Raw genomic sequence first — 13,816 nt, 5'->3', positions numbered from 1 at the left:
CGCCCGGGACGCCTGGCTTCGGACCCCGCTGGCCCCCAGCGAGATGATCACCGCGCAGAGCGCGCTGCTGGAGAGGGAAGCTCAGGAGTCCAGCACCACCGACGAGGAGCTCGCAGGCCGGAGAGCGGCCAACGCGAGCAGCGAGAGGGGCGGCGTTGTCAGCACCCCGGACTATGGGGAGAAGAAGCTGCCACAGGCGCTTATCATCGGGGTCAAGAAAGGAGGGACCCGCGCGCTGCTGGAGGCGATCCGCGTACACCCGGACGTGCGGGCGGTGGGCGTAGAGCCGCACTTCTTTGACAGGAACTACGAGAAAGGGCTGGAGTGGTACAGGTAGGACCCTGGGCTCGGCAGGGTGGGGTACACGCACCGGGGAGACCCGGAGGAGAGGCCACGCTCTCCGTGCCCTTCGAAATCGAGGCACTGTCCCGAAACCCCTAGCCCCTGCGAGGGCTCTGGGAACCTAGCGGGGTTGCTTCTGGGACCGTCTGAGAGCACTGGACTCCAGCTAAATTTCACTTTACTTCACGGAGAGGGGAGAAGGTGTCACTCCTCTCTGCCTCCGACACCGCATCCAAGGAGGTGCCTTCTGAACCCGCCCAGCTGTCAGCCTGGGAATCCCCAGTCTCTGCGACTGTGGGGTGTTTCCTAACTCACGCTGTGGCAGGGCACTGGGGCTCTAAGACATGAGACAAGATAGCTCAATGGACAAGAGACTTTGCGATCCCCTGAAATCTATCAAAATCGTCTAAAACGCGGCAGGAATCCAACTTTAGTGTTTTAAGGTCAGAAAGACATGAATATGGAATAGTTAAAAAAGAAAAAAAAGGTAGAGGCACTTGGGCTTTCTAGTAAAGACAGGATGTCTCCTACCTCCATAACTTTCCCTCCGCCTTGTTGAATAGCACTGGGTTGATTTCGCACCGGAGCTTCCATGTCTACATGACAGTGGATGCCTTAAGAGTTTTATGCCCTGCACCTGTGCCCCAGCTAATCTGCGGCTTCTTCGCAACAGATTGCAGTTTATGTCTTGTGAGATGCTCATCTCCCTCCTTTCCCACCGTCTGTCGTTGGTGAGAAAAACGGAGAAGAGAGGACTAGAAAGTTAAGTGCAGGAAAAATAAATGAATAATAAAGCTTTCTTGCCAACCATAACGTTTAAAGCAAACACCAGCTCCACTGCCTAATATTCAAACCTCTTTGATTTTTTTCTCCCTCTTTCCTCCTGTTTTATATCTTTCCGGAAAACAGATCTGGATGGCTGGCTCCATCTCGATTGCATTTCAGTAATTAATTGCAATTGTCAAACAGTAACACAGCCTCTGTCAACTAAAGTGATGTTATCATCTTAGCAGAGCCAATGGGTAAAATAAGGATCGTTTCCTGACAGGTCACCTTTCCATAGGAGAAATGTGCTTTCTCCGTTTAAATTACAGCCTAGGAAAGTTTTAGAAATAATTTCAGAAATATGTAAGAAATGTGTGTATTGTGATTGATTTCTTCCACTTTTAAAAATATGCCTTGTGCTGTAAAAGCTTGAGAAAAGTACACTTAGGCATAAACATTACAGCACATTACACTGAAACAGCAAATGTGTCTGTTAATGTCTTGTCTGTTTCAACAGAGAGAACTAATTGCAGTATTTTAGGAGGCTTCAAACAGCCCCTTCCTATCAAAACATAAAACAGCAAATGCCTAATTTAACTGGAAAATCAGTATTTATAGCATCACAAGCCATGGCTTCCAGTTTGTGATTATAATTAAAAAGGTGTTAGGATGATTAATGCAACAACAGCAAAATACAGAAAGGGTATGATGTCTGGGAGGGTTTTAGTTGTTGAATTGTTGGCCATAGGAATGTTCTGGTTTCTTCTATGAGGTAGCACTGACAGTTTGAGGCTGTGTGTGTGTTTGCATGTGTGTGTGTTCTTTCCTTTTCTAATTTTACAGCTGTGTATCTTGTGATAATTGTCAAAATGCCCTTTGAGGGAAGCATAAACACATGATCTTTCAACCTGTGTTGGGGTTGCTTTATGGCTGCTGGAAATGGGGAAGGGGGTGTTTTACTTGATGACCTAAAGTTTATGGAGGGTGTGTGGTGGAATGCATGTTAGAAAGTCCCATCTTTAGGTCTAAACAATTTTCTGAATGGAAGGATAGAAGATGCCAGATTTCCTGTTTTTTAATATTGAGAGTGGGCAGAGAAGGTATGCCTCTCAGTCATGGCTACTGAAGATAATATCTAGGGCTGTGGTGTTCTGAGTCAAGGCTTGTATTTGGGGCTCAGTGTCAATATTTGGTACCCACCATAGAATTGCTAAGCTGAAGGGGTGTGGGTAGACCAAGATTCTCTTGTTTCTCATTTAAGAGGAGACCATATAATATTGGGTCCTCCAATTCCCCCCGGACCCACGACGTCTTGTCCCAGGGTAGACCAGTTTAATAGTGGTGGAGAAAAATATCTTTAAAGAACAAGCTTTCTGGCAACACATGTCTATCTAACATTCAGGGAACCATTAGCACCCAAACTTGGCTGTTGAGAAGACTGGTAGAAACCCCTTGGCCTCATGGGAGCCGAGTGTGCTAGGACCAGTCTTGGACAGCTCTTCAGCCCTATCATAGACAGCAGTGCTTTGAGGGCATTTGTGAGATTTTCATTAGTTCCATCTGGCCTCTCCTTGTCTCTCTCTCTCCTGCTGTCTCTCTCCCTTCCCCGCCCCTCCCTCCATACAGAAAGCGGTGACGACATCCTCACTATGTTGTAGGAAAGGAAACAGTGGTATTGACTCAAACTAATAACAGAAACCTTTCCTCTTTCCTCCCTGGCCCAACGGAATCTTGTCAATGGTGGCATCTGCCCTTAGATGACATCCTTCTGTCCCCTCTGGCTATACTATTTGGGGTCTTTTTGCCCGATTAGAGATCCACAGGTTAATGAAAGATTTCGACTTTTCCTCTATTTATTTATGATCTTTACTTAAACTGTGCTTTCAATAGCCTATTCATCCTGCAAATGTTTCTCTTTTGTTTTGTTTTGTTTTCAGAGAGGGAGAGTCAGGAGGAAATTGGGGCTGCCCTCAACATGGCTGCCATGGGCTTTCCTCATATGCACCTACGCAGCCCCGGCAGTTTTATTTCCTCAGTGTCACTCTAGTTATCTGTACATCTGGGTTTTGGCTTGCTCCTATGTTGTTGATCTAATGTGATATAAAACACATTTGAGATTAGAACACATACATCAGATTATCAGGGTAAGATGGACTAATGGATTAGGATGTGTGTGTTAAAGCTACAGAGAAGCCAGCTTCACTTGGTGGTTTGACACAGGCCAGTGATTTATAAATCCAGACAGATTAATCCTTCCACCCCTTCCTCCACGTCGCTCCCCAAGAAAGGGCAAAAGCACAATGCACCTTTCAGTACAAGCTGATACAAGCTGTCTGGGCAGAGACCTTAAACTCATCTAAAGGATGGGACCTCGGGGCAGGCTAACCTGCTGCCACTGCAGAACTCATCAAAGTGACAGAGAAGACTTGAGCTGTTTCCTCCCTCGTGGTTTATAGACTGTACTGTAACTATAACCCATTTTTTTCTGGAAACCACTCAGCCACAGAGCAATGGGACATGATCCTCCATGGTTTTAAGTTGTCCTCACTGTCAACACTTTATGTATACGTCCCATTAGCTAGGGGAAAGTAACTAAGTAAAATGCTTTCCAAAGTCATGCTCATGTTACCTAGAGGAAAGTGGCCTGTGGTCAGAATCTAGCTGCATGTGACATCTGGAGACAGAATGAAGGGGGAGAGAAAGGCACTGTAATGCCTGCTGTTGCTGTTGTGGTTGGCACTTTATAGATGTGTTATCACTTTTTTCTTTTTGCTATCGGGTATATGCACTCACTGGAGAGAAAGAGAGAGAGAGAGAAATCACCCCTCAGGGGGATGGCCACAGAGCAATCCCTTCTTTGTTCTCCTCTTGGGATTTTAGGCACACATGTACGTGTACACGACATGTTTTCCAAGCCATCACTCAGACTTGAATGGGATCCAGTGCCTTAGCCACCACGCCACCTGCTGGTCTCGCATTATCATATGTAAGTGCCATCATGATGCCATGAGCTGAACACAGTGTTCTCATTTTTCAGGTCACACCCAGGAGGTAAACGACTGGTTCAAAGTCATTTGGGTAGTTAATGCTTGAACTGAGATTTGAACCCACATCTGTCTCATTTCAAAGTGTCGGTTTCTTCTCCTGAACTACATCCCACACATAAAGTACTAGAAGCTCATATTTTTGTTAATTATTTTAATTAACAACTATTTAATAAATCAAGCTGTAATACTGGGGATAAAGTGGTCAGACAAATAAAATACTATTTTCTTGCAACTGACATTTTAGTAGGAGCATAGAAGAGACAGCAAGCAAACGAACTGAATAATATGTAGTAAAAATTCTGGCTGAGATAAAGAACCTAAGGAAAAATAAAATAAGTGATGGCTTAAAGCTCCTTTCTTAGCATGGTAGCTACTATCTGCATGTGACTTTCAAATATGTAAGATGTTCAAACTGAAATATGCTATAAGAAAATTTACAGAATGCTAAATTGCTCATTAATTTATGTTGACATGCTGACATGATAATACTCATATTAAGTTAAATAAAATATATGTTAAATTAATTTCAGCCTCTTTTTATTTTTTAGGAGTGGCCACTAGAAAGTTTAAAATTACACTTGTTATTTGCATTGTTATTCCCTTTGGGCAGTACTTGTGTAGTAATTTTTAAATTTTAAGGGTGCATGAATCACCTGTTTTTTTCAAATAATTATTTTATTTAACTTTATTTATTTATTTATTTGAATTTGATCAGAGAGGGACAGAGTGAGAGAGAGAGAGAGAGAGAGAGGGAAAGTGAGAAAGCAAGCTGCCAGGTCTGGGACTTAAACCATGTCAGCCCTGTGGGAGTCCAGCACCCTTAACCACCATGCCACCTGCCGTCCCCCACTTGAGATCTTGTTAATATGTGGGTTTTGATTCAGTATGAGGATATGTGTGAGATTACACATTCCTAAAAAGCTCTCAAGTACTACTGCTGCTGTTGATCCCTGAACCTCCCTTTGAGTAGCAGGGGGCCTAGAAAGTAATTTCTGTGTGTGTGTGTGTGTGTGTGCGTGTGCGCGCGTGTGCGCGCACATGTGCACATACCTGTGTTGGTTTTAAATACTTTCTGGGGCCAGCAGGTTGTGTAGTGGTTAAGGTGCTGGACTCTCACGTGGCCAACTGCAATTTGAGTCCTATACCCTGTGGTTTAAAACTCATGCTGGAATGTGTGCATGAGTGCATGTCTACTCAAAATCCTGAGAGGAAAATGGAAGAAAAGAGATTGTAGTGTGGCCATCCCCCCTGGGGGATGATTTCTTGCTTTCTGTTTGTCAGGCGAGCTCACATGCCCTATAGCAAAAATCACTCAAAAGAAAAGAAAAGAAGCACTTTTCTATAGAGATCATGTCAATGAAGCAGAAGAGTAAGATCCTTCCATGTGAAAATTCAGGTGGAAAAGTGTCCAAGTAGAAGGAACAGCAAGTGGGAATGCCCTGAGTTAGAAGGGAACGTCATGGTTCTACAAATTGTTCTTTTAGTAATAATTTTTTAAAGTTCATTTATTTATTTATTTCTTCCATGAGTGAGAGAGATGGAGAGAGGCCCAGAGAGAAAGTGAGACAGCATCTTGACAGGGTCTTGACACTGAGATCCACCTCCAGACTCTAGCCCCAGATCATGGGTACATGCATGGGTGACATGTTCAGAAGGTCTGGTCTTCTTATTTGGGTCAGCCTCACAGAGTGTCGGGTTTTGCTCCTACGCCACCATCAGGTCCCTTCTTTCTTTATTCTGAAAGCACCGTCTTTGTAGCTACACAAAATCGAGCTTAAAGCTTGACTTTGTAACTTTCTAGTTGGATGATCTTGGTTGCATGATTTATTTAACATCACTCAACTTCAGTTATTTATCTGAGAGTAAGTCCTTTTTTGTAGAAGTGCTGGGAGGAATAAATGAAATAATAGAACTCAGTGTATTTTTGTTTTTGTTTTTTGTTTTTTTTTGAGAGGTTTTTGCTATAGGGTGCATGTGCTTGCCAGAAATACAGAAAGAGACAGAGAGGCAGAAAGCGAGAAATCACCCACAAGGGGGGATGGCCATGCGACAATCCCTTTCCTCCATTCTCCTCTCAGGATCTTGGGTATACGTGCACACGCGCCTGGTGTGAGTTTAAGCCACTGAGTCTGGGACTTGAATCATGGTAGACTACAAGGGAGTCCAGTGACATAGCCATTACGCCAACACATACACACACACTCACATACTGGGCATGTTTTCAAGATGCTGGGTCCAGGATTCAACCATGTAGTCAGCCATGTAGAATCCAGCCACTCAACTACCGCACCACAGGCTGGCCTGAACCTGCCAGTAAGAATATTTTCTAAGCAAAACGAGTACTCTAGAGCAGCAGTCAAAATGGGCCCAACAACTGGGTTTTTCTGTTTCTCAAATTATTTTGGTCTCTGAGCAGCTATACCTTCTATCACAGCTGTCATAATATTGGCCGAGGCGTCTCTTTTTGGGATATTTGGGAAAACCTCCATCATGATTGGATTTGCAATCTACATCTGCTTAACCTTTTAAACCAACGGTCACAAACTCAGATGTCTTCATGGCCCATGTGGATAGTGTAAAAGAGTGAAATAGACTAGGTGGGAAGAGACTGGAGCACGTGAGCTTTGGGTAAAGGGACAGCCTCAGTTCTATTCCAGCTGTTTCTTTCCATGTGCAAATGTGACATCAGGGTTATGAGAGTTTCTACTTTGTAAGAGAAACTGTCAATCCAGATTTTGATGTGAAATCTTTTGATTTTTAGTATTGGCTAGAGATTTAAGTTTCTTAAAAGCGCTGTGTGGGCCAACACTGTGGGACAAACAAAATACATCTGTGGGCTGTATACAGCCAGCTGGCTACCAGTTTGTGACCTCTGGTTTGAAACTCATTTCAGAAAGTCACTGGCAAGCTCATACCCTTTGCTGTGGCCAGAATTCTGGCTTACATGTGCTATTTTAGTTTAGGTTTTTTTTTTTTTTTTTCCCTTCCCTTTTTACAGATTTTGCAACAGCATGGGGGAAAATACCTCCCAGATATATTGCAACAACAAAAAGAGCTTGATATAAACAGGAACATTGAAGCAGAAAAGAAAAAAAAAATCACAAATAAATTTTCCTTTTGTTCCCAATTAACATTCTTTTGAAGGTGAGAGCAGCTTCAGTTTTTCACTCCTTAATCAGGAGTGCCTGTATTTACCTATATAGATAACTTGTACTTATAAAATAGATCCTGGCCAGGTAGATTAAAACCTGAGCATTAAAAAAAGCAGGTTCATGGGGGACCAGCAGTTAGTGTAATGGCTATGTCGCTGGACTCCCACGTAGTCGACTGCGGTTCGAGTCCTGGACCCAGTGGCTTAAACTCATGCCGGGCACATGTGCGTGCGTGCCCAAGATCCCGAGAGGAGAATGGAGGAGAAGGGATTGCGGCATGGCCATCCCCTCTGGGGGGTGATTTCTTGCTTTCTGTCTCTCTCTGTCTGTCTGGCGAGCGCATGCGCCCTATAGTGAAAACCTCTCAAAAAAAAAAAAAAAAAAAAAAAAAAAAAGGTTCAGGCCAGCCTGTGGTGTGGTGGTTGAGTGGCTAGATTCCACATGGCTGACTACAGGGTTGAATCCTGAACCCAGTGTCTTGAAAACATGTCCATTGTATGTGTATGTGTGTGTGTGCATGCACACGCACACATACACATACCAAAAGAAGAAGAAATGAAAAAGGGGTAGGATGTGGTTATCATCTATAGAGGGTACTTTCTTACTGTCCCTCTCCTTCTAGGGAGCACATGCACCCTCTGGCAAAATTAAATAAATAAATACAAAAAGTGGATTCTATGATTTGCTTTGCCAAATGCTAGTTCTATTGGACATTAGGTTACTTATTCCTCTCTGTTTCTTAGGTGATGAAGTTATATTTTCTCCATTATGTCCATTCATTCACTGAAATACTTTGGCTCTGTAACAACTTCTGAATTCCGTCCTTCAAAGAAAGGAATATGGTAGAATAGAAGCAATATGCTTTGGGGTATATTTTGTATCTCTGAGCAAAAATTTATTGCATACTCATTGTGTGACCGTGGACATATAATTTCATATCACTAAGCCTCAATTTCTCTATCTGCAAAATGAGCTCAATATTACCTACTTCCAAAGGATTACATGAGGATGACATGACATGGCAGTCAAAGTATTTTCTGCAAGCATTTATGACTTGGTATATTTCTTTCTTCCTTTTTCCCCCTCTCTTCCTTATTTTGTTCTCTTTTCCCTTGCCTTTTTACTTCATTCCCTTCAATGTCTTCACATTATCCTGCCCATCAGTACTAAAGACCCTGAAGAGAAAGCTATAATGCATTTTTCATTTGAATATAGTCTTTTATTTCAAGATTATGTCTGAATGAGGGATTTTAAACCTTGAAGCAGCTCTTAAGTAGTTCTCCAGAGAATAATCAGGATTGGATTCCTGAATTTGGTCTATTGTAACTTGTGCTGAAAGAGGAGCAGGGTCTGATTTCACAAAACAATTGCTGCCAGAATTCTCTGTAGAGGGAATGGGGTGAGGAAGTGGACAGGCTGTCTCTGGGCTCACAGGATGACAGCCTCTTCAGTGTCCATGGGAACTGATGTCACTTGCCCGGAGGGGTCCAGAAGCATTTAGGATGCCAGGGACATGCTTGCCTTTAGTTTTTATGCAGAATTGAAGACATGGGAAAATTCTGGATTACTCACCAAGACCCTGTGACACTCCTATCTTGAGATTTGGCTGTTTTCAGTGGTGTTCTTCAGCTAGCCTAACATGATTTATTTATTTCATTTTTATTTTTGAAAATCATACCAGATATTTTTTACTTTTAAATTGAGTCAGGAGAGAGACTTCGAGACTTTGGTTGAGTGAAATATTGCTAGAGTTGTATGTTAGCAAGTTTTAACGGTTTTGGTTTTGCATAATGGATGATATCTCTGGAACTGATTGAACCACCGCCCTGTTAAAGTAATCTCTTGATTCCATTGGTTTCTGTGGTTTAACAAGCGCCTCTATAACTGTCTTGGGAATTTCATTCTGAAATTATAATTCACTAAGGGAGCCTTTCAGCCTATCTTACCATTAATTAAAAGCAGGCAGTTGATTTTTTTTCCACACACTACTTAGTATTTCCTTCCTTTAGAAAATTGCTTTCAGCCTTTATTTAGGAATATAAAAAGCATATTTGTAAGGAAACAAAGCAACACATGAACTAGGCAACATTTTTGGTTGCAAATGACAGAAATTGAGCAAACCATTATAAACAACAGAAGATAATTTATTGGCATGTGTGATCGAGACATCTGAGAGTAACTAGCTTCAGGAAAAGCTGGGTCCAGGGATTCAAACAATGTTAGTAAACCTATGTCTCTTTCCATTTTTAGCCATATTTGTCTCTACTTTGCTTAATTCTCAGGTAAGCTGTCTTACCATGTTTAGGCAAGATGGTTAGTAGCAACCCTAGATAAACATATGTTATGTTTATCAGTTCTTTTAAAAATAATTTCTTTCTTAACAGCTTTTGTAGAAAATTCCTAGAGATGTCTTTGGCCCAGGTTGGGTCATGTGCCCACTCCTAAGGCAATAATTGTGTAGCAGTTTAATCAAGACTAGGAGACATGACCACCTCTTTGGCGGTGGTGGTGGGAATAGGGAAGCAGGGATAGCCCCATTGACACCACAGGGAGTCATTTCTCCACCGAGTAAGTAAGAGTCAAAGGATTCTGCTTGCTGAAAAACTGGAGCCAGTTAAACCAGATGTCCATTAGACTCAAAAAGGTCTACTCTGGGCCATATAAATGATTTCTCTAACCCAGTATTTTAACACAAGAGGAAGTGCAAAGGATTAGTTTGGGGATATCCCATGTACTTGTTACTTAGTAATTAACTTATTTACTCATTAAACATGTATTGTCAACTATATGTTATATGCTGAGGTCAAACATGAGTCAATCATGGCCAATAGTCTCAAAGAACTCATAGGGTGGATAAATGGGCATGTAAATGATTACATTATGAGGTAATATAAATGTTGGTGAAGTAGGAGTAATTCCAGGAATGGAAGGATGGTTTGATCACAGGAAATTTAATAAGGTGATATACTATTAATATCAAGAAATGAGAAAAATCTCATGATTTATTTTTATGGATGTTATAAAGATATTTGAAACAAATTAATATTTTTGATATTTTTAACAACTTAGTGAGAAAATAGGATCATACCCCAAACCATCATCATCTTTAGTGGTGGTATAGAACTGGAAATATTCCCATTAATTCCAGAACCAGATCAGAATGCCCATTATCATCACTATTATTTACCAGGGTTTGGGAAATACTAGACAATACAATTATATGAGAAGAAGTCAGAAAGGGAGAGGCAGTATTTGCAAGTAATTGTATCTCCTTTTGGAAAACCTAAGATAATCAGTTTATCCATTAATCTTGAGAAACAATAATAGAATTATTAAGGTAGCTGGTAGGAAAATAATTGCAAAATATATAATTTTCCTGTGTGCCTAGGCCAATGATTTTGGAACTATAATGGGAAAAATATTTTATTTATAGAACCAACTAAAGAGGCAAAATAACTAGGAATAAATTTAACAAAATTGCAAGGAACTGGTAAGAATAAAATTTTAATATGACTAAGGTACACCAAAAAAGACAGGAGTCAATGAAAGGAGTCACATTTCTATAAGATCGCATTTCTTTCTTTTTCTTCATTTTTTTCTTCTTCTTTTCTCTTTCTCTCTCTCTTCCCCCTCTCATTTTCATACACTTGTTGAATTCTTTTTCTATAAGTTGAGGTCAGATGTGTTTGAGAGTGGTCTGAAAATATTGTTTATATGCACATGAACAAAATATTATACTTTACATATAGGACTGCCTTATTTTCTGCAATTTATTTGACCCACAAAAGGATGGTTAAGACAACTGTTACTGGTTCAGATTCGTAAACAGTGTGGTAATTTTTTGCAGGTGTGGTAGCACTGGGCTCGAGATGTGGATGAGCAGTTGAAAGACAAAAAAATAAAACCAAAAAAATTTAAAAAATTAGGGACAAAGAATAATTATTTTAAAATGGACAGGGAAATGAAGGTTTGGTTATAAAAGAATAATAGTAGTGGTGGTTGGGCAGTCCTGGTGGTAGATACATGTTGTACCCACATGTGCCAGGCTCTGCTCTGAGTATTGAACTTATCCAGTCTTCACAAGAACCTCATGAGATAGGTGCTGTTACTTCCCACATTTTACAGGTGCTGGAACTGAGGCACAGGGAAGGTAAGTAACTTACTTAAAATGTGGAGCTGGGATTCAAACTCAGGTGTGTGGCCCCAGATGTACAGCTGTTCCTTTAATTGGTCTCTAAATTCATTTCCCCTGAAAGTGTTGTCGCCCAGCATTGTGGGAGTAAATAGTAAGTGTTAGCCTTTCTCTGCTTTTGACTTTTCTATGTGCAGATGGATGGGCCTTCCTATAGGACAGGCTAACTTGGGAGTCTTCTTCTTTCAGCAAACTGTGATAGTGGCTTGCTTTCTGTTCTGGGAGCGCGCCAAGCTCATTCGCAAGTTAAGATCTTGGAATCCTTTTTTCCTTCCACGTTCAATGCTCTGTTTCTAGATCTTTAAACCCTTGGTGTGTCTCCTTATATGTTGGATATATGTTGCTTCAAATTTCAGTTTCTTAAGAAGACCTTTGTCCACTGCCTAACTTAGGGATCCTCTTCTACTTTTGAGTTTGTTACATTGTTTTATTTTTGTCTAGAGCACATATGGGGGAGTCTTCAAAAAGTTCATGGAAGTACATTTTATAAAAAAATACATAGGTTTCATTTTTTGCATGAAAGTAAACTTGTATTTTGTTTTGTTTTGTTTTTAGAGAGAGAGATTTTTGGTACGTGGTGCGTGTACTCACCAGAGAGACAGAGACAGACAGAGGACAAAAACCCTACTCCCTCCTCCTCCCAGGGGGATAGCCATGCCACAATCCCTACTCTTCCATTTTCTTCTCAGGATTTCGGAAATGCATGCACACGTGCCTGGCTTGAGTGTTAAACTGCCAGAGCTGGGACTCAAACCACGGTTGATTAGGTGGGAGTACAGTGACATAACAATTACATCATCTGCTGGTCTCTAACCTTGTATTTTAATTCCATTTTTTCCTGCAAGCCTTTTTGAAGTACCGTCCTATTATTTTCCAAAGTCATCCTAATTACTGATCTCCCCCTTACCAGAAAGTAAACCACAGGTAGCAGAGATCTTATCTGTCTTGTTCCTTGTCCAAAACAGTGCATGGCACACAGTAGGCACTCAATACATGGTGGCTTATTAATCACCAGTTATGAATGAGTAACTTAATGAATGAAAGGAGGGCCTTCTATGTGCATTACTCCAGGCTTCTGAACAGAAAGAATACTCACATCTTAGAACTCTGGCTAAGAATTGTTCTAAGATCACTCATATACTATTTTTGTAAAACTATTTTGGGTGCAAGAAAGAGAAACCCAGTCAAACAAAGTGTGTGGGCTAGACAATCTCTCCGAGAGGTTTCTCCAGCATACAACATTCTCTCATTAGTTCCTTACTGTGGCCTCATAAAGTAGATGCTTTCTTTTCCCGTTTTACAGATAGAGTAAAACTTCAGATGGGTAAGCCACCAAGATCACACGCCGGCTGTCAGGCGCCAGGTGTCCTTCCAATGTAACAAAGGGCTTTTGGTTTCTGGTCTTGGCTACTGTGGCAGTCAAGTTTTAGAAGAGCACAGGTTGGGTCTGATGCACCATTATGCCCCAAGAGGAATTTGAACTGAGTTTCTCTCAATGCATTATGATAATTACATACAGCAATTGCCATTTAATAATCAACAGTTACAGAGAAGCTCCACATTTGGTGTGTGTGTTACTCACTGTAGATGCAGGTATACCTTTCCCTGTGCTCCCAGGTTAAAGCTTCCACCTGGGACTAGAGGTTCAGTGAAACTACCTGGGCTCCTCTCTCATAGGGAAGTTTGACTGTTAGGAGAGATGTGTGGTTTTTTGCAAAGGAATCTGAACCTGGAATCAGAAGTTACAGGTGTGAGCGTAACTTCTGTGTCTACCTTGCTATGTGTGCAGAGACAAGTGTTTAGCATATGAGCCTTTGTTTTCTCATCTCTAAAATGGGAATAACAACCTCTATAAACTCCACAGTGATTTTGCAAGAGTAGAATAATTATTATGTACTGGGAACTGCTGTGTCTACCTATGTTAGCTGTTATTAATCCATGCACGTTTTCCTGAATTCCCCCCAGGTAATTGGTTTTCTGGAATGTTGCACTCCAGGGAGTATCTGAAATACAGGACAAGCACTCTTATCATAAAGTTAGATTAAGAGGTTTAATTTACAGAAGCTATTATATAGCAAGGATATCAAATGTTCTTAGTGCAGACTGCATAAAGATCTGGAGAATTCCTGGACAGCCTCAGTCTGCACAACTCTTTTTCACCTGACTAATGTCTGTCAATGCATAGTTCTTTCACACTGCAACCACATAAAATCCCATCGGTCACATCTGCTTCATAGGACTGCCCTGCCGTTGATGAGCTTTGGAAGTGACCAGTGAACTCTCACTTTGCTTTCAATTCATGTAGCTTCTCTTTTCCT

At 41.3% G+C, this 13,816-nt stretch overlaps 1 protein-coding gene across 1 annotated transcript in view; it reads left to right on the top strand.

Moving 5' to 3' along the window:
* Window positions 1–4: 4 nt before the first annotated feature.
* Window positions 5–13,816, top strand: part of HS3ST4 (heparan sulfate-glucosamine 3-sulfotransferase 4) — a gene marked incomplete at its 5' end in the record, with an annotated part of 445,737 nt that continues 431,925 nt past the window's right edge. The window contains one exon of the mRNA XM_006148313.3: window positions 5–333. Within this exon, the coding sequence (XP_006148375.1) occupies window positions 5–333 (329 nt within the window). The remainder of the gene's footprint in view (window positions 334–13,816) is intronic.

This window comes from Tupaia chinensis, unplaced genomic scaffold (genome assembly GCF_000334495.1).
Source record: "Tupaia chinensis unplaced genomic scaffold, TupChi_1.0 Scaffold000231_2, whole genome shotgun sequence".
Classification (NCBI taxonomy): domain Eukaryota; kingdom Metazoa; phylum Chordata; class Mammalia; order Scandentia; family Tupaiidae; genus Tupaia; species Tupaia belangeri.
Note: the sequence above shows the minus strand (reverse complement) of the source record. Positions and strands in the feature narration are given on the sequence as shown.